Source organism: Ostreococcus lucimarinus, chromosome 1 (genome assembly GCF_000092065.1).
Source record: "Ostreococcus lucimarinus CCE9901 chromosome 1, complete sequence".
Classification (NCBI taxonomy): Eukaryota; Viridiplantae; Chlorophyta; class Mamiellophyceae; order Mamiellales; family Bathycoccaceae; genus Ostreococcus; species Ostreococcus sp. 'lucimarinus'.
The window spans coordinates 84,598-108,938 of NC_009355.1; the positions used below are offsets into that span (position 1 = coordinate 84,598).

A 24,341-nucleotide genomic window follows, 5' to 3' on the forward strand; every position below is an offset into this window, starting at 1 on the left:
CGGACGCGCGCGGCGAAGAAGCGCGATCGATCGGCGCGCGGTGGTTAGCGAGGCGGCCGGGAGGCGATGGACGTGGACGCGCTGACGGACGATCTCGCGCGCGCGATGGGCGCCGCGCGCGCGTCGACGGCGGGCGGGAACGATGGAACGTCGCGGGCGGCGCGCTGCGTGCGCGGGGTGGCGGGATGCCTGACGAGGAAGATGAGCGTCGGCGAGGCGGTGCGCGCGTGCGCGGCGCCGGCGGCGAAGGTGTTGGCGCACCGAGCGCTGCGAGACGTCGGACGACGGGTCGATGAGGCGACGTTGAGGGATATCGAGAGGTTGTGCGAGGGGACGATCGCGTGGGCGTGCGAGGAGGGACGAGCGGTGACGATCTCGGAGGTGTTGCACGAGCTCGAGTTGCGGCTGAGCGACTTTGAGGCGAGCCTCGCGGCGGGATGGAGAGGGATCGAGTTCAGCGCGAGTAATCCCGAGAGTCCGGCGCACGCAGACGTGGATGATCGGCGCATGGATGTGTTTCATAGCGTCGCCGCGACGAAGAATAGGGCGTCTGAACGCGGGCGCGTGATCGACGAGTGGCGCGACGAGTTGTTGGAAAAGCTCGAGCCCGAGGAAAACTTGAAGAGCATAATCAAACCGAGGCTTTTGCTGCGCGCGTACGAGTTACTGAGCGATCGTAAGGTGGTGAACGACGACGCGGTCGAAGACATGGTGAATAAACGATTCGATAAATGGACGGAGATGTGGCGTTTGCACGTGCAGCATCAGCGACGAGAAACCGGTTCCGCGCCGGACCACGAAGGATTTAAAGACTATTTGTACTCGTTCTTGGGAACAAAGCTCCCTGCGTTCGCGAACGGCGTTCACAAGAGCTCATTCAAGGTTCAACTCGTGCGCGAGACAGAGACAGAGAAGTTGGCGAAAGCGACCGCGGAACTCGAGCGCTCCGCGCGACCACCGAGCGACGTGACGAAGCTCAAGCACACGCTTGAACACGCAATTCAAGCCCTTCGCGCGGCTGAAACGTCCAACGACGTGTGCGCTCTTCTCACGACGCGATGGATGCGAGAAGCACTCGTCGATGCGCCGACTTTTTCTCAACCAGCTAAAAAGTCCTCCAAAAACGTCGACAGCGGCGGTCAAATGATGAAGGATTGGCAGAGAGAGGAGGGATTCGTGCTACGATTTTCCAACCGGCACGGTGGAGCGTCGAGTGGAAATGCAGCTGGGTTTAAGAATATTTCCGACGACGCGTGGAAGGAGTCCTACGTATCCACGGGACCGTTTCGCGTGCACTTTATGCGCGCGTGCGCCGAAATCGAAGCCGCGCTTCAAGACTGCTCGACGTGCAACTTGCACAACGTATCCGCGGATGAAAAGCGTGAGGCGTGCGTGAAAGGGGCCGCGCGTGTCATGTTTGTCGCATCTCGAACGATGCGCAGTGGCGATGGGCTGGATTTCGTTCACAACTTGTTCGGCCCGCCGCCCGAGTTTAGCGTCTCTCTCGTGGATCCGGGAAAGACGAAGAAGATTGTTGCCGAAAATTCATCGATCGGCACGCCGATCGTCGTCGAAGTCACGAGTGATATCGTCACCATTCGGTGCGTCGACGTGTTCGTCATCGTCAAACACTGCTTCGCCGACGAAACGAACGCATCGAACGCTCGTTCCGCGCGACGGGCGACCGAGGCGTCGGATTCTTTACGACCGTGGGCGTGCGTCGCCCTCGAGACGACGCAATCCCTTCGCACCGCCTCCGACGGCTCCCTCAAGCTCGTCAAGCAGCGCATCGCCGTGGACAAAAACATTCCTCAGCCCGTGCTGGACGCCTTCCTCGCCGTATCTCTCGATTCCGCGGACGTCGTCCGCGCTTCGCGACCGCCGCTTCGGCTTCGCGTCTCCGCCGCCGCCTTCGCGTGACGCCTTCGCGTCTCCGCCGCGACGATCGCGACGATCGCGTTCGTCTCGCGTCGTCGATGCCATCCCACTCGACCCATAGTCTGCGTTTCTCAATCTCACGCATCGGTCTCCCCGCGCTCGTCGCGCTCGTCCGCGTCGCTCGCGCTCGCCCTCGGCCCCCCAGGCCTGGGCTCGCCGCCGTCGTTCGGCCGAGGATCGGGATTGGCGCGATTGTCGTCGTCGCAATTACACCGCGCGCGACCGCGCGCGAACGCGCCGCGCGCGCTCGAGCGCTCGAACGCGCGCGGGAAGGCGTCGCGCGCGTCGCGAGCGTCGCGATGCTCGCGCGCGACGTCGCGCGCGACGTCGCGCGCGCGACGCGCGACGCGCGCGAAGACCTGGCGTTCGGAAGCGCGGCGACGATGCGGTTCACGCGCGCGCCGACGAGCGCGCGAGGGACGAGCGAGGCGGTGCGAGCGTCGCCGACGCAAGCGCGGATCGCGGCGGAGGCGCGGGAGCGCGGCGAGGGACGGACGCGGTCGCCGTCGCCGGCGAAACGGTCGCGAAAGGGAAAACCGAGGAGCACGAGGACGGGCGCGGTGAGCGCGAGGACGCGATTGGCGTTCTCTCCGGAGGCGGCGGTGGCGATGCTTCGAGGGATGAATCGACGCGCTGGGAAGGGGGCGAACGGCGGCGGAGGAGAGGCGAACGCGAGCGCGAATGAGCGAGGGAAGAGAACGAAGACGGAGACGAAGAAGAAACCGCCGCGGAGAAAGTTGGTTCGGTCGGAAAGTTTCAAGTACTTGAACGAGGCGGGCGAGCTGGAAGCGGTGGAGGGCGCGCCGAATGGGCGCGATGGCGGTAAAAACGATGGTGGCGGCGCCGGTCTCGCGGGTGCGAATGGAAACGGTTACAAGACGACGGCGAGCGGCGCGAAGCGAGGCAGAGGCGAACAGCCGCTGCCGTCGACGAGTGGTGGTGGCGCGGGATCAAAGACGAAGAAGCAAACGTTACGTGCGAAGTCAGAGACCAGGCGCGTATCGCTTGATCCGCGCGGTCGAGCGAAAAACAAGCCGTTTGAAAACAACACGCTGTACCAGCCTGGAAACGTCATCGTGGGTTTACATCTCAACACGCGCGGAGGTAAGGAATGGTACACGAACAAGCAATTGGTTGGATCGTGCAAGCCGGGCTCGTTGTTAGAAATATCATCAAAGTCCTTGACGGCGCCGACAAAGGCGGCGATTTCTAGCGCGTTGCGCGACGAAGCCAACGGAGAGAAAGTCGAGAAATTTGTTCGCGTCAAGGTCATGTCGCATTACTTAGACGTGAGTGGCTGGACGCTCACGACGGTGCAAGTAGTGCCGCTACGCTGGAATAGACATGGGCCGAAGCACATACTTCCGTTGTGCGCTGCCGCCGGCGTGGAGCTCGTTTTCAACTTGACCGAAGAGGCGGCGTACGGATGCTTGCGCGTTTTCAGGTTTCCAATAGGCTCAAATGGTCATCTCAGCGAGCTGCGCAAGAGCACGAAGGGTGCGACGTCACCGTCTACGCTCGATTCGGAGCGCGTTGTGCGACCGAGCACACCGCCGAGAATGCGAACACCATCGCCGAAGAAGCGAAAGAACCGGGCTCACGGTGGATCCTCGGATCGAACGAGCGATCCGTCGAACGCCGCCGCCGCCGCCGCCGCCGCTGAGGCTCTGGAAGCGCAAGAGGAAGACGAAGACGAGGAAGACGCTGAAGAAGACGGAGACGGAGACGGAGACGAAGACGAGGAAGACGCTGAAGAAGACGGAGACGGAGACGGAGACGAAGACGAAGACGAAGACGAAGAGTTGGGCGAAGCGTTCATCCCAGAAAATGGATTGCACAGCGAACTTCCATCCAGTTTGCCCGTCATCAAGCCCGTTTTGGGCACGCCATTCTGGGATCAACCGCGCAACGCAACGAACGCAGAAGTCGAGTTGGGTGCGCCAGTGCTTACGATCGGTGAAATCGGTGGCATCGAACAGCGTCACATTGAGACCCCGCGCAAACGGACAGTCGACTCGCCGCTCTTCGACAACGGCCGAGCGCAACTGCGAGAGTTTTACGACCGATTTCACGAACGCGCCACCATTGACGCTGCGCGACCGTACAGAGAACACGTGGTGACGACCGACACATACGTCCCTAGCGGATCGCCCTTGACGATGTCACTGCCGCAATCGCAGGTTCACAACATGCCGCCTGTAGCCGCGCAGCGCTTCGTCAGTCCCACCGTGTACTACCTCCCGGTCCCGATTTCTCCGCACGGAGCGTCGGGAACCATCACTGAAACCATCGTTGGGGGCATGCGCTTACGCATCACTCAGGAACCGATCGAAGGATGGGCGCGGCACGACGTAGTCGCCGAGACGGCGAACAATCCCCATCCGCAGCTTCGCACGGAATCGGATGCCTTCTCCGATGTTCACCGCGAGCGTCAGCGTGTCAACGCCAAGCGTGGAGTCCCGAAAGCACGCGCGAAGCAAATGCGCGTTCAAGATGATGATGACAACCTTCTCGCCGCCAACCTACTCATGCTCAAGACATCCGTCGCCGGACAAAAGCGCAAGCCGCCGACGCCGAGCAAACCGAGCGCCAAGCGAGCGAAATCGCAAAAAGTCGACTCTGCGCGGAAATCGAGATGATTCATTCTGCGCGCGCTCGAACTCTACTCCTGTACTCGCAACTTCTGTATCAAATTCACCGCGCGCCCTTACGGCGCCGATCGATTGTAACAACCCCGCATTCACGCAACCGCGCTTCGTCTTCGAGCGCTCCGCGCCCGACCAGTCGCGACTCACCCGGAGGGGCTCGAGAAAGATTAGAAGAATGCTGCCAACTCGTCAGAACGCGTCGAACGAAAACGCGTCGACGCGCCGCGACCGCCGCGACCGCCGCGAGCGAACGAACCGCGAAGCGCCGACGCGAATGCGTCCATGTCGACCGCCTCGACCACCGCGCGCGCGCCGTTCGCGCGTGGTTGGAATTTATGAATAAAATTCTGATTAAACATCTTCTATGATGCGCCTCCATTCAAAGCCGCCGCTGACGCCACTCGATCTTCGCGAGAGTTCTTGGAGTTAAGTTGTTGCTCCCACATATCCCTGTACAAGCCACGCTGTTTCCCGTGCAGCGTGACGTGATCGCCACTCTCGACGATTTCGCCCTCCTTCAAGACGAGAATGTTATCGCTATCCATAACTGTACTCAGACGATGCGCGATGACGAGATTTGTTCTTCCTTGCGCCGCAAAGTTGATAGCGACCATGATTTGCTTCTCAGTGTGCGTATCTAAGCTCGATGTCGCTTCATCGTAGACCATGATTGGTGGATTCTTCAACAACGCTCGCGCGATGGCGACGCGTTGCTTCTCGCCGCCGCTGAGCCTCAAACCTCGTTCGCCGACGAGAGTGTTGTACCCTAAAGGTTGGCGCCTGACAAAATCATCGAATTGGGCGTGCTCCGCAGCCGCCGTGACCTCATCCGTCGTGGCGACTTCCCCCGTGCCAAGCTTGCCGAAGCCAATGTTGTACTCGATGGTGTCGTTGAACAAGACGCAGTCTTGCGGGACGATGCCGATGTGCAACCGCACGCTTCGCTGCGTGCATCGCTTGATGTCTTGACCAGCTATACGTATAACACCACCTTGTATGTCGTAAAGGCGGTAGATGAGTTTGCTTATCGTACTTTTTCCAGCGCCGGATCGTCCGACGAGCGCCACCTTTGTGCCGGGCTCGACGATGAACGATACGCGATTGAGAATAAGCCTCTCGTTAGGATTATACGCAAAAGTAACGTTCTCAAACTCCACTCTGGCGTCAGCTTTAGATTTAAGAACGAGCACTTTCGAATCTTGCAAGTCTTCCACTTCTTGGTGTTCTCTGAGAAGTTTGAACATTGACTCCACGTCGACCATGCACTGCTTTATCATGCGATAATACGTCCCTAGGAAATTCAGTGGCACGTACAGCTGCAAAATGTACGTATTCACTAGAACAAAGTCACCGACGGTCATCTTTCCCTCCACGACTCGCTTCGCCGCCAGAGCGAGAGATGCGGTAATACCGACGGTGATGATGAGCGCTTGACCGAGGTTCAATCCGGCGAGAGACTGCGTCGTCTTTAACGTCGCCTTTTGCGTCGAGCGCAAGGCTTCGTCGTAGGTGTGAGTGATGTGCGGCTCAGCGCAAAACAATTTGATGGTTTCGAAATTCAGAAGCGAATCCGTCGCCTTCTGGTTGAACGCGTCGTCCGCAAGAACCATTTCTCTCCTAAACTTGTTTCGCCACTCCGTAAACGGAACGGTGAAGCCGATGTACGCCGCGATCACGCCGACGGTGATGACGGCAAAGCACCATTCGTATTGCGAAAACAAATACGCACACACCAAGCCAACCTCTAAGAAGATCGGCGCGATCTGAAACGAAATATATCGCAACAAGTTCGCGAACGACTCCGAACCTCGCGCGCACGCCCGAATCACCGCCCCCGTCTTTCTATTGATGTGAAATCTCAGACTCAGATCCATGACGTGCGTGAACACTCGAAGCGATATTCCACGACTCGCGTGCGCCGCGACGTACGCGAAGCAATTATCCTTCAGCTCTGCGCACAAATTCGCCCCGAACCGCAGCGCGCCGTAAATCAAAATCGGCTGCAAGTACCCGTTCTCCCCCTTCGCAATCTTATCCACCGCCGCCTTCAGCGCGATCGGCGACGCGACGTTCGCCACTTTGGACGCCAACAAAAATATCACGCTCGCCGTGAACATCACTTTGAGCAACGGTTGATCCTTCGGCCACAGGTACGGCAGCAGATGTCGCAGGTCTTCCTTGTGTCGCCTCCAAAACGACTCCTCCGCCTCGCTCTTCTTCGTCGATCCCCCGTTCGCCGCCTCGGACGCGCTCGGCGCGCGCGTTCCATCGTTCTTCGTCGCCGCGGCGACGTTCACGATCACCGCGCTCGCGGTCGTCGTCGACATGTCGCCGACGACACCCGGTCGCCGACGTCAGCGCGTCGTTATCCTCCGCGCTCGCGCGTCGACGCGCGCGCGACGCGGCGCGCGCGCGGCGGGGGAGAGGAGATTCGCGTTCGCGCGCCTCGCGCCTCGCGCGCGATGGACGGACGCGTTCGCGCGCGTCCGCGTCGTCGAGTGCGACGGCGAACGCGATGCGACGCGTCGACGTCGCAAAACCGCGCGCGCGGCGCCGCGCGCGATGACGAAACCGTCGCGCGAGCGCGCGCGCACGTCGAAGGCGACGCCGGCGGCGTCCGCGCGCGGCGTCGGGGCGACGACGACGACGACGAAGGCGAAGGCGAAGGCGAAGCGCGCCGCCGACGGTGGGCGAGGCGACGGCGCGGCGCGCGACGACGCGAAACGGGGACGCGACGCGCGCGCGAGCGGTGAGGAAGGGGCGAAAGCGAACGATGACGATGGGTTCGACGTCGACGCGCTGTTCGGGGACGCGAAGAAGCGCGCGGTGAAGATGAATTCGGGCGCGCGAGAGGCGGCGGCTGCGGCGGAGGCGCCGCGCGTGCGCGTGCTGCTCCCGGGACAGAAGAAACCGAAACAGAAGAGAGATAAGCCAGAGTTTACGCCCGTAGATAAACCGCGAAGGTATGAGGACGGTTTGCCGGTGTATAAATCGTACGGGGATTTCAGCGACATGAAGGCGGGGCAGTGCGACGACGGGAACGGGAAGAAACGGGGACCGAACGGCGAACCGGGCGGAGATTGTCCTTTCGACTGCTGGTGTTGCTTCTGAGCGTCGCGAGTTGAGAGTCATTCGCTCGCGCGAGTTTCGGTCGCGCGTCGCGTGTAATGCATTGAAGAAAATTGTATAACATCGTCTCTCGCTCCCTCGCCACGAGTTTATTATTAATGTTAATCGGAAACCTTTTGGTTTTCTTTCCACACGACGTAGAGCGTGCTCGGGACGATTATTAACGCGCCGAGCAAAGTGCTCGAGGCCGGGACTTCGCCGAACAGTAAGAAACCGACCGTGGCGGAGAGGATGAGTTCGGTGTATCTAAACGGCGCGAGCGCGCTCGCGTCCACCATGCTGAAGGATTTCAGCAGGCAGTACAGCAACCCATTCGCCCCGGCGCCGAGAACCGCCATGAGTCCGTACTGCAACGTCGTTGGCGGTACCCAGGACGTGAGCGCGGGGTAGGCGACGATGAGCGTCGTGAACAAGGCGGTGTAGAAAATCATCGCCCAAAAGCTTTCTTTGCCGACGAAGACTTTGTTCAACACGTCCAACGACGCGAACATGGTGGCGCTGAGCAAGACGACGAGCCACATCGGGTTGAACACGGCTCCTCCCGGTTGCATTACGACCATGACGCCCGCGAAACCGACCAAAGTGCCGATCCATCTCGTGGCGTCCACCTTTTCCTTTAAAAACACGCGCGCGAGCACGAGCGTGAACAACGGAATGGTAAAATTCAGTGTCGTCACCACCGCGATGGGGGCGATGGTCAAACCTTTAACGTATAAAAATATACCACCCGCCAACAGTGCCGAACGCGCGATGTGCAGCGGCACTCGATCGGTCGCGAACGATTCCTTCCCTCCCGCCGCCATCACCGGCACCATCGTCAACGTCGCGAACAAAAATCGCAGAAACACCACCTGCGCCACGCCGAGATTCGCACCGGTAAACTTCATGATCACGTCGTTCCCGACTCCGATCAACTGATGGGCGAAGAACCACGCGATGCCGACGAGGAACGCGCTCGGCGCGTTCGCGTTCGCTTCGTCGCTCGCCGCCGCCGTCGCGTTCGTCGCGCTCGCGCGCACCGCGCGCCGCATCCTCCCTCCCTCGCGCGTCACCACCACCGACGCGCGTCGCATCTCGTCGTCGTCGCGCGCGAGGGCGCTCGGACGCGCTCGCACGCCGCCCGCGCTCGGAACGCGCGCGCGCGCGCTTTGCTGACTCAACCTCTCGCGCGCGCTTTTCGCGGTCGCCACCGACGGCGCCCTCGCGCGCGCGCCCGCGCGCGTCGCGCCGAGCGCGCCGCTCGTCATCATTCGTCGTCCGAGCGCGCGCGCGCGCCTTTGCGCTCGAAGGACGTCGCGCGTCGACGCGCGCGCGCGTCGAGGTTTGTCCCACTCACCGACGCGCGCGCGACGCTCGATCGAGCGCGATGCTCGCCGCGCGCGGGAACGCGCGCGGCGTCCGCGTCGTCGACGCGCGCTCGAGCCGCTCGCGCTCGAGCCGCTCGCGCGCGGCGAGGCGCGCGGTCGTCGCGGTCGATCCGTCGCGCTTGGACGGTGTCCCGAACGCGCGCGGAATCGTCCCGGGAATGGGCAGCGGCGCGCGCGAGTGGCGACGCATACACGCCGAACTGCGCGAAAAGTATAAGATGAAGACGGTGTCGGCGAAGGAGTGCGTGCAGATGATGGCGCGACAGAGGGCGGTGTTGCTGGACGTGCGGTTCCAGCCGGATTACGAGCAGTGGTCGGTGCCGGGAAGCGTCAGCGTGCCGTACGTCTCGGGAGGGATCCTGGCGAAGATGCGCCTGCCGGGATTTAAAAAGGTGAACGCGAATTTCGTGGAGGACGTCGAACGCGCGCTGCCCGATAAGACGACGAAGATTATTCTGTGCGATATTTGGGGCGGGTCGCTGGAGACGCAACCGCCGGAGAATAAATCCTTCACCGATCCCACCAAAGGCGCGGGGTCGCTTCCGGGGGCGTTCGAGCTGTATCAGGCCGGGTATAATAATCTGTACCACCTGCGCGGTGGGGTGAACCAGTACTACGAGGATTGCGAAAAGGACAAGAGTTTGCCAGAGCCCGATCCCAAGACGTGGCCGGGAAATCTCGAGTGGTTCGGCTATAGGCAATTCAACGGCAAGGATCGCGCGCGCGGTCAGCGCGACGACTGATGGTCGTCGTCGATATTAATCGCCATTCTTCGTCATCGTTGTAACGCACGCACGCGCGCGCGCGCGTCAACCGCGAAATCATCGTCCGAGTCGGTCAACCGCCCGCGCGAGCCAAGCCGGCGCGCGACCGACCGTCGTCACAATCGCGCTCCCCGACGCACGCGCGATGACGGCGACGAAGGAAAAGGCCATCATCAAGGCGGCGGACATGCCGGACGTGCGTGTCGGCGATCGCGACGCGCGCCGACGCGCCGACGCGCCGACGCGCCGACGCGACAAAGTCAACGAGAACGATGACGACGACGAACGCGACGACTGACGACGCGAACGCGCGCAGGACATCCAAGACGACGCGGTGACGGTGTCCATGGAGGCGATGGAAAAGTTCAACGTCGAGAAGGACATCGCGGCGCACGTGAAGAAGGAATTCGATAGAAAGCACGGCCCGACGTGGCACTGCGTCGTGGGGAGAAATTTTGGAAGTTACGTCACGCACGAGAGCGGACACTTCATCTATTACTACATAGCCAACGTCGCGTTTTTGTTGTTTAAAGCGGGCTAGCGATGCGGTGCGAGGTACGGTGAGCGATGCCGCGCGATGCGCGCGTGAGGAGGGTGCGAGACGAGGACGAAGACTAGAAGGACGAAACGATGGGACGCGACGTTGTGACAAAATGATTACCAAACTTTAGATGAACCGTATAATTACAGGACGAATTTGCGGCGACAATGTCTCGTGCCGTCGGTGTCGGTGCTTCGAACGTACTCGTACTCGCCGTGCTTGCTGTCGAAGGTGCCCTTTTGTACGGACATCAGTCGAAGCGTGAATCGCGGTCCGAGCTCTTGCAATCGGGCCTGAATCATCGTGTTTACGGGCGGTGGCTTCTCCGCATCTTCATCCTCGTCGCTATCTTCATCAGCACTATCTTCATCGTCTTCTTCTTCGCTATTATCGTCGTCATCCATCTCTATGCTCTTTCTCTTTTTGGATGAGCGCTTCCCTCTACCCTCCTTCATAGAATCGCGCACGTGATCGGGAACCTCCGCGGTCGCTAAGTGTCCCGCGTGCGGTAACCGACGACCCTTCTTTTCTTCAAACACGTAGCGATGATGTCTGAAGAATATGAAATCGCGTTGATTGTGAAACGTCACCACGCGTCGGCCTTTGAATTCGGGCTTTTGCGGAAACACCGACGCAAACATTCTCGACACTCGGTGCCCTAATCGCGTGCTAAAGTTGTTTAAAATCAACTCCGGGTAATGACTCGTTGCCCTCCCGTGACCTTTGATCTCCTTCGACAACTTGAGAGAAGAGAGCTTGTACAAGCACGTTGGTCCTTCGGGAAGGTGGACGTGCAACATCCCGTTTACTCTCGCGCCTTTGCTAAATTTTTTATTCTCGTTAAACACCAACACATCCGTGAACCCTCTCGCCGTGCCATGCTTCACGATCTCTTTGACCTGATAATTCCTTCGCGCGTAGTAATACGCGTTCGGGATCACCGTGAACAAATTCTCCAAAAACTTGAACATGTCCCCGCTCGGCTTTCGGCTCGTCGTTATGATAATTTTCGGCGACGTCGCCTGACTGAAATACGACGCAAACTCATCCTCTGCGTCCTGTTCGACCACGTCCACGTCGTTTAAATCATCAATATGCGTCGCATCGCGCACTCTTTGATTCTCTATCGTCTTCGGGATCTGTCTCGGCGCCGGTTCTTCGCCCGCCTCGAGCGCGGCGGCTTCGGCTTTCTGTCGCGTCTCCCTGCGTTGCTTCTTCGCCACCGCGCGTTCGTGTCGAAGTTTGCCGTACACCTCGCTTCTTCGCTGTTTATTCTTTATTCCAGACGTCAGCGATCCGACCGTCTCCGCGCCGTCATCGTCCCTGCGCGTCGCGTCGCGTCGTCGTCGTCGTCAGTCGTCGCGTCGTGGCGGCGGCGGCGCATTCAACGCGCGCGCATCGCGCGTCGAGGACAGTGCGCGGGCGCGCGCGAACGCACCCGGTGAAACGTTTAGTCTTCTTCTTCACCGCGGCGACGCGACCCATGGCGAGGCGCGCGAGCGAGACGCGGCGCAGTGAAGCGCGAGCGAGACGCGGCGCAGTGAAGCGCGAGCGCGTCGAGGCGTGGTTTCTCGAGGTTGCAATCAGTCGCAAAGGCGGCGGCGTCGCGCTAAAGGCTAGTAAACTAAGACTAAATGAGCGCATCGACGCCGTTTCCAAGCTCGTCGTCCGCGGCGACGTCGACGAGGAGGCGAGAGGCGAGATCGTCGTCGTCGTCGAACGCCGAAGCGCCTCGAATGTGCTTCGAGCGCGCGATTTCCGTCGGCCAATCGATGCAGAGCGCGACGCGAGTCATGATGCCAGCGTGCGTGGCGGTACCGACGACACCTCCGATGGCCAAACCCATGGCACCGTAGCCCTTGTACGCGAGCCAAGCGCTCAGGGGCAAGCCGACGACGTAATACGCGAAGAGCACGATGGGAGTGGCAAACGCTTGACGTCCGGCGCCTCGCAGAACGCTCGTGCTGACGCAACACACGGCGTCGAAAAAGACGTAGAAAGCGAGTGGAACCATCAGTTTCGATACGAGCGCGCGAACGTCATGGTCAGACGTGAACGCGGCGCCCCATCGCTCGCGCGAGAGATACACCGTCGCGGAAACCGCGACTTCGACGACGACGATCAAGCGCAACGCCACGGATGCGGCGAGCTTTGCGCGCGACGCATCTTTCGCGCCAACCTCGTTCGAAACTCGCGTCGCCGTCGCGGCGCCGAAACCAACGGCCACCATGAACGCGAACGCGTTCGTCGCCTGGTAAATCGACATCGCCGAAATCGCGACGCTCGGATTTCGCAATTTCCCCGCCGCGAGCACGATGAACTCGCTCGCCCACCACTCGCTCATTAACAAAACTCCGGGCACGCCCAGCTTCAGAAACAACACCAACCCCTCGCGGTCGAACATCGTCCTAAAGCACACCCTCGACGCGCACGCGTCTCTGCGCTCCGCCAAAGCCTCGTCGCGTTCGCGAAACCATCCGTTCCGATTTCTTCTCAACCGCGCGTACGTCGCGTTCGCCGCGAACACCAAACTCGTGCTCACGCTCGTCGCGTACGCCGGCCCGACCGCACCGAACCCCATCCTTCGAAAGCACAGGCACGCCGGCGCGTGTAACGCCGTCGCCGCGACGCCCGCGCACGCGATGGGCCGCGTCGACCCCTGCGCCTGCAACCACGCCTGCGCGCACGCGTTCGCCGCGTACGCGAACAACCCCGGGCGCAATCCGCGCAAGTACGCCGCGCAGCTCCTCGCGATCGCCGCGTCGAAATGCCACGCCGACAGCCCCCCCTCGACGAACCGCCAGCCGATCGCCGTCGCCGTCGCCGTCGCCGCGCAGCACGCGAGCGCGCGCTGCGCCCACGCCCACGCCTCGCCGCCGCGCCCCTGACCGTACGCCTGCCCCCCCAGCGTCACCAGCGCGCTCACCAGCCCCACGACGACGGCGTTTCCCGTGACGTTCGCGATCGTGCTCGCGAGCGCCGCCCCCGCGAGCTCCGCCGTCGTCGCCGCGTCCGCGCCGACGAAGCCGAGCGAGATCAAGTCCCGCGCGCGGTTGCACAGCGACGCCAGCGTCACGGGCACCGCCAGCGCGACGTGCGCGCGCGCCTCCGCCGCGGCGCCGTCGACGTCGACGCCCATCGTCACCGCGCGCGCGCGTGTGCGCAAACAGTGACGCGATGTTTACGGACGGCGACTCGCAAACACCCGGGTGTGAGGGGGGGGGACGAAACGAGACGTCGAACGCATCGACGACGCGCAATCGTCGACGCGCGCGACCGAACGAACGCGCGAACGCGCGAACGCGCGCGCGCGAAGACGGACGGACGCGAACGCGGGGCGTCGACGCGCGCGATGCATCTCAGGGCGCTCGCGATCGACGCGCTCGGACTCGTCGCGCCGCGATCGGTGGCGATTCAGGATTGGCGATTGCTGATTTCGTTGCAGGCGCTGCGGGGACTGGTGGCGTTTTACGTGCTGTACTCGCTGATCAACGGGAAGACGTACCTGCAGCAAGAGGTGCCGCACGGAACGATATCGAACATCGGGACGTCGACGGAGTATTTCGATGGACTCGTGGATAAGCACGCGTTTCACGCGCCGGGCGACGGCGCGACGACGACGGTGACGGCGTCGAACGGGGTCTCGCGAACGTTTGATTTGATGCCGTGCAGCGATGCGACGGCGATCGACGCGGCGTACAAGTTTAATCGGTCGTTTGGGTTCGAGTTCGATCACTTGATGTGCGCGTTTCTCGACTCGGACGAACTCGTGAGGGAGTTCCCGAGCGGCGGGATTTTCGTCACGACGCACGTGTACTACAAACTCGTCTACCGAAATTACCTCTCCGGCGGTTCGGCCGCGACGTGCGCGGCGGATACCTCGGGTCTCACGGTCGGGAGTAACCCGATCTTCACGAACGAAGGCGTACCTCTTACGGTCCCTTTGCGGAAAAAGCTCGGCGACGTCTGTTACTACTCCAAGGAGTTTTCGTACCTACCGGTCGCGCCCGAGGCCATAGAAATCAGGATTGATCACACGTACGACACCGCTTCGGGCGTAAAAGCCGGCACGAATCCTCCGGTTTACGTTCGACGCGCTGGAAGCGACGTGGACATCAAGACATTCGCCGCCGGCGAGTCTGTCCGTCTCACCGTGGAAGAGATTCTCGAAGCCGTCGGCGTCGATTTGGACAAGCGTTACGCCGAAATCGATTCCGTGAATGAGTTGTTCGGCCAAGGAGTCGATGCTGCGAACACTCCAAAAATCAGGACGGGCGGTATGCGCGTCATCGCCAAGATGCTCTACTACAACTACAACCTCGACGGCAAAAGAAGCGCGACGGGCTCTCACGAACCGTACGCCGTGCTCGAGTTGACTCCTCGCCTGGCGTGGACAACTTTGGGCCAAGACGTCACTCATCGCGTTCCCAGCGAAGGTGAGCTCGCAGAACCCGTGAGTTTCGGCAGCGGGAACTCGGGACGACCGAAAGATAATTACTATTCCGACTGGGAACGTTACGGTATTTACGTGGAAGTTTCCTCCGCCGGCATCATCGCCACCTTCAACTTGGTGTACTTTGTGAATGTGCTCGTTTCGGGTCTCGTGCTCTTCGGCGTGTCCCAGATCCTGTGCATCCTCATGGCGACAACGTGCTTTGGCGCGAGATCGAAGATGTATTCTCGCATGCTGTACGAGCGCACGCACTTTGAACGCAACATCGCAGCCTACGGCGTTCAAGCAATCATCGCCGCTCAAATATTCAAGAACAGCGGCAAAACCGACGCGCTCACGGTCGATGATCTCACCGACCTACTCGAGTCGGCGTTCTCCCAATCGAAGGATGCGGAGAAGGGTGCAAACGTCGTCGTCGATGCGAAGCGTGCGTTTTCGCGCGACGAGTTGAAGCAAATGGCGTACTACATCATTCGCTCCGGCAACTTTGAAGCGGTCGAGAAATACACAGAAAAACGCCTTCACCTCGGCGTCGACGAAGTCCACGACAAGACGATCAACATGAACGAGTTCATCGATCTCGCCACCAGCGGCGCGATCGACGTCCCGCTCGTCAAGTCTATAATCCACTCCAACGGAGTTGGCCAAATCGAGGACTCGACGCCGTCGCCAGCCGCGGCGGCGTGACCGCCCTCGGCGGCTTGAGAGACAAGGCATCGTCTCTCGTGTACATCATCAGCAGTCGCGCAAGACTCAAGCAAGACTCAAGCAAGACTCAAGCACGACTCAAGCAAGACTCAAGTATGCGACGCAACGCTCGCGCAGCGAACACTTGTTCAATAAGCATTTAATTTACTGTATACGCAGCACACGTAACGACGGCGCCGCGCCACGCGCCACATGTTCGCGCGCGCGCGCGCGGCACCGCGCGGCGACGTCGTCGTCGTCGTCGATCGCGCGGTGCGAACGACGCGACGACCGGCGTCGATTCGCGCGGCGAGCGGCGACGCGAACGCGATGGCCCCGTCGACGATTTTAGTCAACGACGCGAATGGACTGAGAATCCCGCGCGTCGGGCTGGGAACGTGGAAAGCGCGCCCGAACGAGGTGCGCGATGCGGTGCGCGATGCGCTCGGGGCGGGGTACGCGCACGTCGATTGCGCGGCGGCGTACGCGAACGAGAGCGAAGTCGGCGAGGCGCTGCGAGAGGCGTTCGAGCGCGGCGACGCGAAGAGAGAAGACGTCTTCGTGACGAGCAAACTGTGGAACGATCGACGACGGCCGAGGGACGTTCGAGAGGCGTTGATGACGACGCTGAACGATTTAGGGGTGGGATATTTGGATTTGTACCTGATTCATTGGCCGGTGGCGTGGAAACGAGGCACCGTGCTGCAGCCAGACGCGGAGGCGTCCATCGCGGAGTGCTGGAGCGAGCTCGAACGGTGCGTCGCAGACGGGTTGGTACGACACATTGGAGTGAGTAATTTTAACGAAGCGCAGCTCGCCGCGTTGTGTGATGATCCCAGGACGAAGATCCAGCCGGCGTGTAACCAAATCGAGTCGCATCCACTGTGGAGCAACGACTCGTTGGTCAAGTATTCGCAGTCGAAAGGGTTGACTGTGACGGCGTATTCGCCCTTGGCGCAGGGAGGGGAGTTGTTTGAGAACGAAATTCTCGTTGGATTGGCGAAAAAGTACGGTGTGACCCCGGCGCAGGTGGTGCTGAGGTGGAACGTGCAGCGCGACGTCGTCGTCATTCCCAAGTCGACTTCGGCGAAGCGCATCGCGAGCAACGCTGATTTGTTCGGCTTCGAACTGAGCGACGAAGACATGGATGCGATGAAGGTATTAGACGTCATGAAGAGCTGCGCGACGGCGCCATGGAGCGAATTCGCACCCGTTGCGTCTAGAAATAGATTTCTTCGCCCGCTCGGTCGCGCGATCTCATGGTTGCCTTTCAAGTTTATCGCAATGGACGTGCAACGCATGGGTCGAAGCGGATTCATTTCGTTGAGGGCGCCTTGGAAGTAAACAAGGCCGTGTCTTTAGATGGCGATAGTCGTTGGCTAGATAAATTTTGTGATTGATACAAAAATGTTCTACTTCCTCCGCCGCCGCCGACGACGACGACGCTCGGTCACTTCAAGGCGTCTTGTGCACGACGTTTCCAGTAAACGGACACACAAACCCTTGTCCCGGTCGGAGGCTCGTCGGCAACGACGCCGCGGGATTGTTCAACTGCGCGCGCTCCCACGCCTCCACCCATGATCTATCGTCACCGCCGGATCCTTCGCGACTCGGCGGTCGAGGCGGGAGAAACGCTCTAGGCGTCTGCGCCGCCTCCTCTTCCTCTTCCAGCGCACACCGCGGCGGTGGCGTCATTTCCGACGTCGACAGCGGCGATAACTCGTACGACAACGGCGACAGTCCGTCGCCATCGTCCGGTGAGTCCGGCGCGAGTATCTCCCGCCTCGGCGATTTCATCCGCGTCTGCGACCCCGAAATCGTCGCCGCCGTCGACGCCCTCTCCGTCTCCAACGCTCGCACCCGCGCTCGCAGCGTCTCCATCTCCTCCTCCATCGTCCGCCGCGCCCGTTCGTGCCGCGCCGTCACTTCTCGCAGCAGCGTCTTATATCCCGCGCGCAGCGCCTCGACCGACTTCGCGTCGTCCAGCGCCGCGTCGACGCCTCGTCCTCGCTCGAACCGCGCCGCCGTCGTCGCCGTCGCGCCGACCGTCGGCACCGCCTTCGCGCGCCACGCGACGACGCCTCGCGCGTCGCTCGCCTCGCGCGTCCCGTCGTCGTCGTCGTCGTCGCGCGAATTCGCGTCGTCGCGAAACGTCATCGCCGCGCCGCGCGCGCGCGTCGCCGCCGCCGCCGCCGCGCCGCCCTCGCGCGCGCCGCCGCGCGTCATCGCGCTCAGCGCCTCGGCGCGCGCGCGCCAGAACGCGCTCGTCGCGCCGTCGCGCGTCATGCTCTCGCGACAGCTCGCGCGCGATTCGAACGCCCGTCGTCGCCCGCGCCGCACACGATGACGCCCGCGCGACGGCGGCGCGTCGTCGTGTTCGGAGACTCGCTCACGCAGCGTTCGTTCGAGCCGCACGGGTTCGGCGCGGCGCTGGTGCGCGACGGCGACGCGAAGACGATGGATTCGAACGCGCGATGTCGCGACGACGACGCGCGCGACGACTGACGCGCGCGACGACGACGGCAGGCGAATCGGTACGCGCGCACGTGCGATGTGTTCAATCGCGGGTACGGGGGGTACAACTCGCGATGGTGCGCGCGCGAGGACGTCCTGGACGGGGCGTTCGCGGCGGACGCGCGGCGCGAGGGGCGGACGTTTCTGGCGACGGTGATGCTGGGGACGAACGACGCGACGCGAATGCGCGACGCGACGGCGGAGCGAACGAACAGGGTGAGGGTGGAGTTGGAGGAGTACGCGAAAAACATGCGAACGATCATCGCGCGGGCGGTGGAGACGTCGGAGATCGTGGTGGCGATGACGCCGCCGGCGGTGGACGAACGACGACGCGTCGAGGCGCAACGCGAAAGATGGGGGGAGGACTGGGTCGGAGGACCGTTCGAGGATCATCGACCGGACGTCGAGGCGTACGGGAAGGCGCTCGTGGACGTGGTGCGCGAATTTCAGGAACGTCGACATCGCGTCTACGCGTTGGATTTGTACGCGGAGACGCGCGCGGCGATGGAGCGCGGCGCGGTTTTGTTTGAAGACGGCGTGCACTTCGGCGAGGACGGACAACGATTCGTGACGGAGAAGTTATTTCAAGTTTTAGATAGTTTGGATGCGGATCCTTCGGTGCCAGACTTTCCGTACGGGCACGAGATTCGAAACCCAGAGCGTGCGGCGATGAGCGCGGAAGAAGTGTTTGACGATCACGAAGCGAGACGTCCGAAAGAAGCGCTGGAACCTTGAATTGCAAGAGAATGTAATGTATATACTATAGTACAGTGTACTGTGCGCGATGCGAGAAACAAAATCACAAAATCGCGTTTGTCGGTTTATGGTGTGCGACTTTACGACTCGTCGGCGCTGTCTTCGACCGATCTCATGATCACGCCTTCTTCGACCGAGATGACGTCTTCAAACTTCGGTCGCGTGTTCTCCGGTGCTTTCGCTTGGACCTGCTGCTCAATCACGTCGGTTTTATCGTTCACCTCCGGGGCGTTCGTCTTGAGAACGCGAGCACGCACCTCCTTGGGCGCGCGTTCAACTTTTTTCACCTTCTTCGTCGCGAGAGTCGCGAGATTCGCGCGCTTGTCCGATCGCTTCATCATCTTGAGCGTATCCGCCATGAGCGCGACGTGCAAGCCATCCGTAGCGGCCATTTTCATGAGTCGTCCCTTTCCAGGATCGTGCGCCAAGTGATTCGCCGCGACCTGTCGGGACGTCGGCGTGCGGTAATAACGGCCATCCGAGCCCATTTCCCACGCGAGCACTTGGTCCGTCAAGCACGCGTCGAGGACTTCTTGTAACTCGGTTTGGATCTTCGGATCGTACACACGCGTGATGACCTCGACGCGTCGAAGTAGATTACGACGCATCAAATCCGCGGACCCCATGTAGAACTCGGGTGATCCGTTGTTTTCAAATCGGAACACGCGGTGATGCTCGAGAAAACGCCCGACAATGGAGACGACTCGAATGTTTTCTGAGACGCCGGGGATGCCCGGTCTAACGCGGCAGATGCCTCGAATGATGAGATGAATCTTCACACCTGCCTGCGAAGCGCGATACAGCGCGGCGCATATTACCGCGTCGTCAAGGCCATTCATTTTAGCGATGATGGACGCCGGCTTTCCTTTGAGAGCGTTCTCTGCTTCGCGTTCAATCATCTCCACGAATTCATTTTGCATGCGCAACGGGGCGACGATGAGCTTGTTGAACCGTTCTTGGTAGTGATGGCCCATGAGAAACTTGAACAAGTTACTCACATCATCGCCAAGCTGGTCGTCACGCGACAACAAACCGAAATCCGTGTAGATACCCGCCGTCGATGGGTTGTAGTTGCCGGTACCGATGTGCACGTACTTGACCAACTTTTTACCTTCGCGACGCACGACAAGCGACGCCTTCGAGTGCGTCTTGACCCCCTTGACACCGTACGCAACGTTGCATCCGGCGGTTTCTAAGCGCTGCGCAAAACCCACGTTTCTTGCTTCGTCGAAACGCGCCTTGAGCTCGACGAGCACGGCTACTTGCTTACCGTTTTCAGCCGCCTTGATCAAGGCTCTGACGATGGGCGAATTGTCGCTCGTGCGATAAAGCGTAGACTTGATTGAAAGCACATCCGGATCTCGCGCGGCTTCTTCGATGAACGCCTGCGTTGATGTAGCGAAAGAGACGTACGGGTGATGCACGAGGATGTCTCCCTCAGAAATCGCGCTGAAAATGGTGCCTTCGCTTCCGCGAATTTGTTCCAAACGTGGATGCGTTCGCGGCGACCACGGTGGGTAAAGCATCTCGATATCCATGCCAAAATTTACCGGTAATGAATCGATTGTACCGAAACCGAGTGGCGCGCGATGAGGTACGGTAATGACGTCCGTGAGCGTGATGCCGTCGAGAGAGTCGATCAATTTATCTCGAATGTACTCGGGCATCGTGTCCTGGACTTCGAGGCGAACAAAAGACGCAAACCGACGCTCTCGCACCTCGTCTGCCATCATCTCGAGCAAATCTTCGGCTTCGTCTTCATTACGCTCTATGTCGGCATTGCGCGTGACGCGAAACACGTGCGTATCACGAATATTGCATCCTCTGAAGAGTTTCTCCATGTTCGCTTCGATAAGCTGCTCGAGCGGCAAAAATCGCTGTTCGCTGGAATCTTTGCTATCGCCGACTCGAATCCAACGCTCGAGCGCGGCGGGAACGCTCACGATGGCAAACTTTTCCTGCTTGAACGCATCTTCGAGTTCGACCGCGATGGAAAGCGAGAGGGAACCGAGAAACGGAAACGGGTGGCACGGATCTATGGCGCGAGGATCGAGCACCGGTTCGATTTGAGCCTCGAAATAGTCTCCGAGTTTCGTTCTCAAGTCCTTACTCAGATCATCGTATTGCTCCAAGTAGATATTGTGCGCCTTCAAAGCTGGAACGATGTGATCCTCCAACAAAGCCGCTTGTGCGTCCACTTGTCGCTCCACCTCCGCCGCGACGTTTTGCAACGTCTCCTGCGGCGTCCACACCTCCCGTCCGCGCTGCTTTACCAAGTTCTCCAAACCCGCCGCCGCCTGTCGCTTGATCGCGCCGACGCGCTTCGCGAAGAACTCATCCAGATTTCTCGCGCTGATCGCCACGAATCGCAACCTTTCAAATATCGGCACCTCTTCGTTCGCCGCCATCGCGAGCACTCGCCAGTTAAACGCCAACCACGACATCTCCGCGTTAAACACCGGATCGCTCTTCACCAGCGTCTCCACGTCGTACTCGCTCAGCGCATCCTTATCTTCCTCCATTCCTTCCTGCGCGAACGGCGGCGTCACCGTGCGCATGGCGGCGATCGATTCGTTGAACACGTCTCGCAGCTCTCGCGCGTCGACGACGCTCTTCTCGTGCAATTCTTCACCATTCGCGGCGATCGCTCGCGTCTCCCCTCGCACCGCGCGCTTGCTCCCTCGACGCACCGCCGCGACGCGCCCACCGCTCGCGCGCGCGTCGCCCGCCGCGCTCGCGCGCGCGTCGCGTCGCACGAAGACGATCTCGCGCGCGACCTCGTCGCGTCGACAGTTCGTCGAAACGACGCCTCGTCGCGCGCGCGCGCCCGGCGTCGCGCGCGCGCGCGGCGCGCCCGGCGTCGCGCGCGCGACGACGCTCGCGCGCATCGCTCGCGTCGCCGCGGCGTCGCGGCGCGCGTCACCGCGGCGTCGAAGAATGCCATCGCGTCGAATCCGCGTCGGCGCGTCCGCGACGCCGCAGTGACGCGCGCGGGGCGGCTTCGCGCGCGCGCGCGCGCGCGCCGGTCGAGCGTCGCGCGACGCGCGTCGCGCTCGACGCCGACGCGGATTCGACGCGCGCGGCGCGCGAGATGCCGCGCGCGAGGGCGAAAGACGGCGCGCGCGTCGTTCGCGCGATTTCGACGGCGCGCGACGCGGCGCGCGACGCGCGCGCGCGCGCGCGCGATGGACGACGATGGACGTCGACGCGCGCGCGCGCGGGCGCGGAGGCGTCGACGTCGGCGCTCGGGAGCGGGCTGGACTTTCGAGCGCTGACGCGCGCGGGCGAGACGGCGAGCGCGGCGTACGCGAGGCTGTGCGCCGAGGGCGTCGTGCGCGAAGACGAGGCGCAGAGACACGCGCTGAAAGCGCTGGACGTCGTCGGAGGGCGCGCGAGAGGGACGCGGCGGAGGGAAGGACTCGGCGCGGTGGGCGCGGGGGGAGGGTGGTCGTTCGCGGGGTGGCTCGGCGGCGACGCGAGCGCGAAACGCGAGGTCGAAGCCGGAGAGGGGGGGGCGTACGTGCACGGGGGACCGGGAAGCGGGAAAACGTTTGTGATGGATTTGTTTTACGCCACGCTGGACGGTGAACACGGCGTGGAGAAGCGTCGGGAGCATTTTCACTCGTTTATGCTCGAGACGCACACGCAGTTGCACAAGTTGAAGGACTCGGATAAGAACATGGACACCGTGGGTCAATACGCGTCGGCGTTGGCGAGAAAGATGCGCGTGCTGTGCTTGGACGAGTTTCAAATCGTCGACGTCGCGGACGCGATGATCATCAAGCGTCTGCTGGAAAATCTCTGGGCCGAGGGCGTGCTGGTGGTGACGACGAGCAACAGACATCCGGATGAGTTGTACAAGAATGGGTTGAATCGCGCGCAGTTTTTGCCGTGCATAGCGGAAATTAAAAGACGATGCATCGTGCACGAGATGGCGAGCGATCGCGATTATCGTCTCACTGGACGCGCACGGAGTGAGGAGGACCAAGCGATGTGGAAATCCGGCGGCGACGAAGCCGAGCGCGAGCGTTGGCTGGTCGAACGCTTGCAAGTGCTCGCGGGCGAGCGCTCGTTCAAACCGCTACAAATAGCGATCGGTGGACGCCTCGTGCACGTCCGGCGCGCGGGTGGTGGCATCGCTCACTTTGATTTTAACGAGTTGTGTGACAGCGCTCTGGGCGCCGCCGATTACACCGCCCTCGCGAGCATCTTCAACTCCATAGGCGTCGGGCACGTGCCGACTTTGAGCTCAGACAGACTCGATCTGGTGCGAAGATTCATTACATTCATAGATGTCATGTACGAGCATAAGGTGAAACTCCTCGTGAGTGCGGATGCGTCGCCTGAAGAGCTGTACCGCGCGAGCGCCGGCGACGGATCTCGCAAAAACGCCGCCCGCGACGAAGAGTTCGCGTGGGACCGCGCAGCGAGTCGACTCGCGGAGATGCAGTCGAAAGAGTTTCAAGAGGCACCTTGGAATCCAAAAGCTGGGAGCTGGTTGCTCGAACAGGCGCGCGTCACCGAAGTCGTTCCAGCGCAGGTTCTGCGCTCCTTGTGGCAACGCTACGACCGCAACCGAGACAACGTTTTGGACGAAACCGAGCTCGAGTGTTTGGTGGGCGACTTGAACCAGCTGCGAAGTGGACACAGGCACGTGTCCGAAGAACAATTAGACGCCGTGATGTCCATCGTGCGTGGATCGAAAAATTTGCGCGAAAATCGATACATGACGTACGAAGAATTCACGCGATACGGGCACGCCGCCATGCTCGAATGCATGCGCGACCGCTAGCGAGCGATGCCGCTAAACTTCACATTTATCATATTCATTATTTCACGCGTAGTTAGTACAACATCTTCACATCTTCGAACGCGTGGCGCTCAGGGCTTCCTTTAAATCCCGCGGCACCGGCGTGGGTCTCCGCGTTTCCGCGTCCACGGACACGTACGTCACCAATCCATCGAAGCACGCGCCCCCATCCACCGTTCCGACGTACTCCACGTCAAAGGACGTCGTTCCCCACCGAGGCACTCGACACGCGATCCGCACCCGATCCAGAAACTTGGCTGACTTTTTAAAGTTCCATTTGCTGCTCGCGGCGACGGCCACGCTTCGCCCGCACGTCCACGCCCAGTCTTTCCCCATCGCCCGCTCCAACCACGCGTCGAACGCGCAATCGGCGTACACCGGATAACTGCCGTTGAACACCACGCCTTGTCCGTCCGTCTCGCTGAACCGAACGACCACGACGTGCTCGTGCGACATCGAAACCCGCGACGCGACACCGACCGACACTTTTCCGTCGACACTTTTCCGACGCCGCGCGATGCGATTAGTTTTTACGGCCGTTCGCGGACGTCAGGAAGGCTGCGCACGCGACGACGACGTGCCAGACGAACAGACTGCGGCCTCTCGCGTTGCGCTCGCGCTGTGCGGGATCGGTGTCGCCGGGCGCGGTCATGATTCGCGCGATTGTGACGCGACGGGGTCCCACCAGCGGTCGTTCCCCTGGATCGAGGCGGCGCGGCTGCCCGTCGAAACGC

General features: G+C 61.3%; 15 protein-coding genes across 15 annotated transcripts; 8 read left to right on the plus strand and 7 right to left on the minus strand.

The window, feature by feature from the left end:
• Nucleotides 1-66: 66 nt before the first annotated feature.
• OSTLU_13579 (predicted protein) lies at nt 67-4,577 on the plus strand (the record flags this gene model as incomplete). The annotated part of the gene is made up of 2 exons (XM_001415349.1): nt 67-1,839; nt 2,535-4,577. The coding sequence occupies 2 exons, from the start codon at nt 67-69 to the stop codon at nt 4,575-4,577; spliced, it is 3,816 nt and encodes a 1,271-aa protein (XP_001415386.1).
• A 371-nt stretch (nt 4,578-4,948) lies between these two features.
• Nucleotides 4,949-6,913, minus strand: OSTLU_28662 (ABC(ABCB) family transporter: mitochondrial homolog (ABCB); the record flags this gene model as incomplete). Its single annotated transcript, XM_001415694.1, has 1 exon — nt 4,949-6,913. One exon carries the CDS (start codon nt 6,911-6,913, stop codon nt 4,949-4,951), a length of 1,965 nt encoding a protein of 654 aa, XP_001415731.1.
• Nucleotides 6,914-7,148: 235 nt separating this feature from the next.
• On the plus strand, nt 7,149-7,697 carry OSTLU_28663 (predicted protein; the record flags this gene model as incomplete). The annotated part of the gene is made up of 1 exon (XM_001415350.1): nt 7,149-7,697. The coding sequence occupies one exon, from the start codon at nt 7,149-7,151 to the stop codon at nt 7,695-7,697; it is 549 nt and encodes a 182-aa protein (XP_001415387.1).
• An 83-nt stretch (nt 7,698-7,780) lies between these two features.
• Nucleotides 7,781-9,037, minus strand: OSTLU_28664 (DMT family transporter: drug/metabolite). Its single transcript, XM_001415695.1, has one exon. It carries the CDS (start codon nt 8,744-8,746, stop codon nt 7,817-7,819), a length of 930 nt encoding a protein of 309 aa, XP_001415732.1. The 5' UTR covers nt 8,747-9,037; the 3' UTR covers nt 7,781-7,816.
• Nucleotides 9,038-9,240: 203 nt separating this feature from the next.
• On the plus strand, nt 9,241-9,825 carry OSTLU_13583 (predicted protein; the record flags this gene model as incomplete). Its single annotated transcript, XM_001415351.1, has 1 exon — nt 9,241-9,825. The coding sequence occupies one exon, from the start codon at nt 9,241-9,243 to the stop codon at nt 9,823-9,825; it is 585 nt and encodes a 194-aa protein (XP_001415388.1).
• Nucleotides 9,826-9,991: 166 nt separating this feature from the next.
• OSTLU_39788 (predicted protein) lies at nt 9,992-10,387 on the plus strand (the record flags this gene model as incomplete). Its single annotated transcript, XM_001415352.1, has 2 exons — nt 9,992-10,042; nt 10,163-10,387. The coding sequence occupies 2 exons, from the start codon at nt 9,992-9,994 to the stop codon at nt 10,385-10,387; spliced, it is 276 nt and encodes a 91-aa protein (XP_001415389.1).
• A 143-nt stretch (nt 10,388-10,530) lies between these two features.
• On the minus strand, nt 10,531-11,679 carry OSTLU_40360 (predicted protein; the record flags this gene model as incomplete). The annotated part of the gene is made up of 2 exons (XM_001415696.1): nt 10,531-10,718; nt 10,908-11,679. Coding segments are annotated over 2 exons (960 nt in total), but the record flags the coding sequence as incomplete, so codon positions are not given.
• Nucleotides 11,680-12,074: 395 nt separating this feature from the next.
• Nucleotides 12,075-13,385, minus strand: OSTLU_3441 (MOP(MATE) family transporter: multidrug efflux; the record flags this gene model as incomplete). The annotated part of the gene is made up of 2 exons (XM_001415697.1): nt 12,075-12,795; nt 12,862-13,385. Coding segments are annotated over 2 exons (1,245 nt in total), but the record flags the coding sequence as incomplete, so codon positions are not given.
• Nucleotides 13,386-13,652: 267 nt separating this feature from the next.
• OSTLU_28669 (predicted protein) lies at nt 13,653-15,679 on the plus strand. Its single transcript, XM_001415353.1, has one exon. The coding sequence runs from the start codon at nt 13,740-13,742 to the stop codon at nt 15,525-15,527; it is 1,788 nt and encodes a 595-aa protein (XP_001415390.1). The 5' UTR covers nt 13,653-13,739; the 3' UTR covers nt 15,528-15,679.
• Nucleotides 15,680-15,857: 178 nt separating this feature from the next.
• Nucleotides 15,858-16,871, plus strand: OSTLU_28670 (predicted protein; the record flags this gene model as incomplete). The annotated part of the gene is made up of 1 exon (XM_001415354.1): nt 15,858-16,871. One exon carries the CDS (start codon nt 15,858-15,860, stop codon nt 16,869-16,871), a length of 1,014 nt encoding a protein of 337 aa, XP_001415391.1.
• A 111-nt stretch (nt 16,872-16,982) lies between these two features.
• On the minus strand, nt 16,983-17,420 carry OSTLU_13589 (predicted protein; the record flags this gene model as incomplete). The annotated part of the gene is made up of 1 exon (XM_001415698.1): nt 16,983-17,420. The coding sequence occupies one exon, from the start codon at nt 17,418-17,420 to the stop codon at nt 16,983-16,985; it is 438 nt and encodes a 145-aa protein (XP_001415735.1).
• Nucleotides 17,421-18,080: 660 nt separating this feature from the next.
• OSTLU_92059 (predicted protein) lies at nt 18,081-18,776 on the plus strand (the record flags this gene model as incomplete). The annotated part of the gene is made up of 1 exon (XM_001415355.1): nt 18,081-18,776. A coding segment is annotated over one exon (696 nt), but the record flags the coding sequence as incomplete, so codon positions are not given.
• A 101-nt stretch (nt 18,777-18,877) lies between these two features.
• OSTLU_39859 (predicted protein) lies at nt 18,878-21,319 on the minus strand (the record flags this gene model as incomplete). Its single annotated transcript, XM_001415699.1, has 1 exon — nt 18,878-21,319. The coding sequence occupies one exon, from the start codon at nt 21,317-21,319 to the stop codon at nt 18,878-18,880; it is 2,442 nt and encodes an 813-aa protein (XP_001415736.1).
• Nucleotides 21,320-22,308: 989 nt separating this feature from the next.
• OSTLU_3538 (predicted protein) lies at nt 22,309-23,265 on the plus strand (the record flags this gene model as incomplete). Its single annotated transcript, XM_001415356.1, has 1 exon — nt 22,309-23,265. A coding segment is annotated over one exon (957 nt), but the record flags the coding sequence as incomplete, so codon positions are not given.
• Nucleotides 23,266-23,655: 390 nt separating this feature from the next.
• On the minus strand, nt 23,656-24,063 carry OSTLU_92060 (predicted protein; the record flags this gene model as incomplete). Its single annotated transcript, XM_001415700.1, has 1 exon — nt 23,656-24,063. The coding sequence occupies one exon, from the start codon at nt 24,061-24,063 to the stop codon at nt 23,656-23,658; it is 408 nt and encodes a 135-aa protein (XP_001415737.1).
• Between the last annotated feature and the right edge of the window lie 278 nt (nt 24,064-24,341).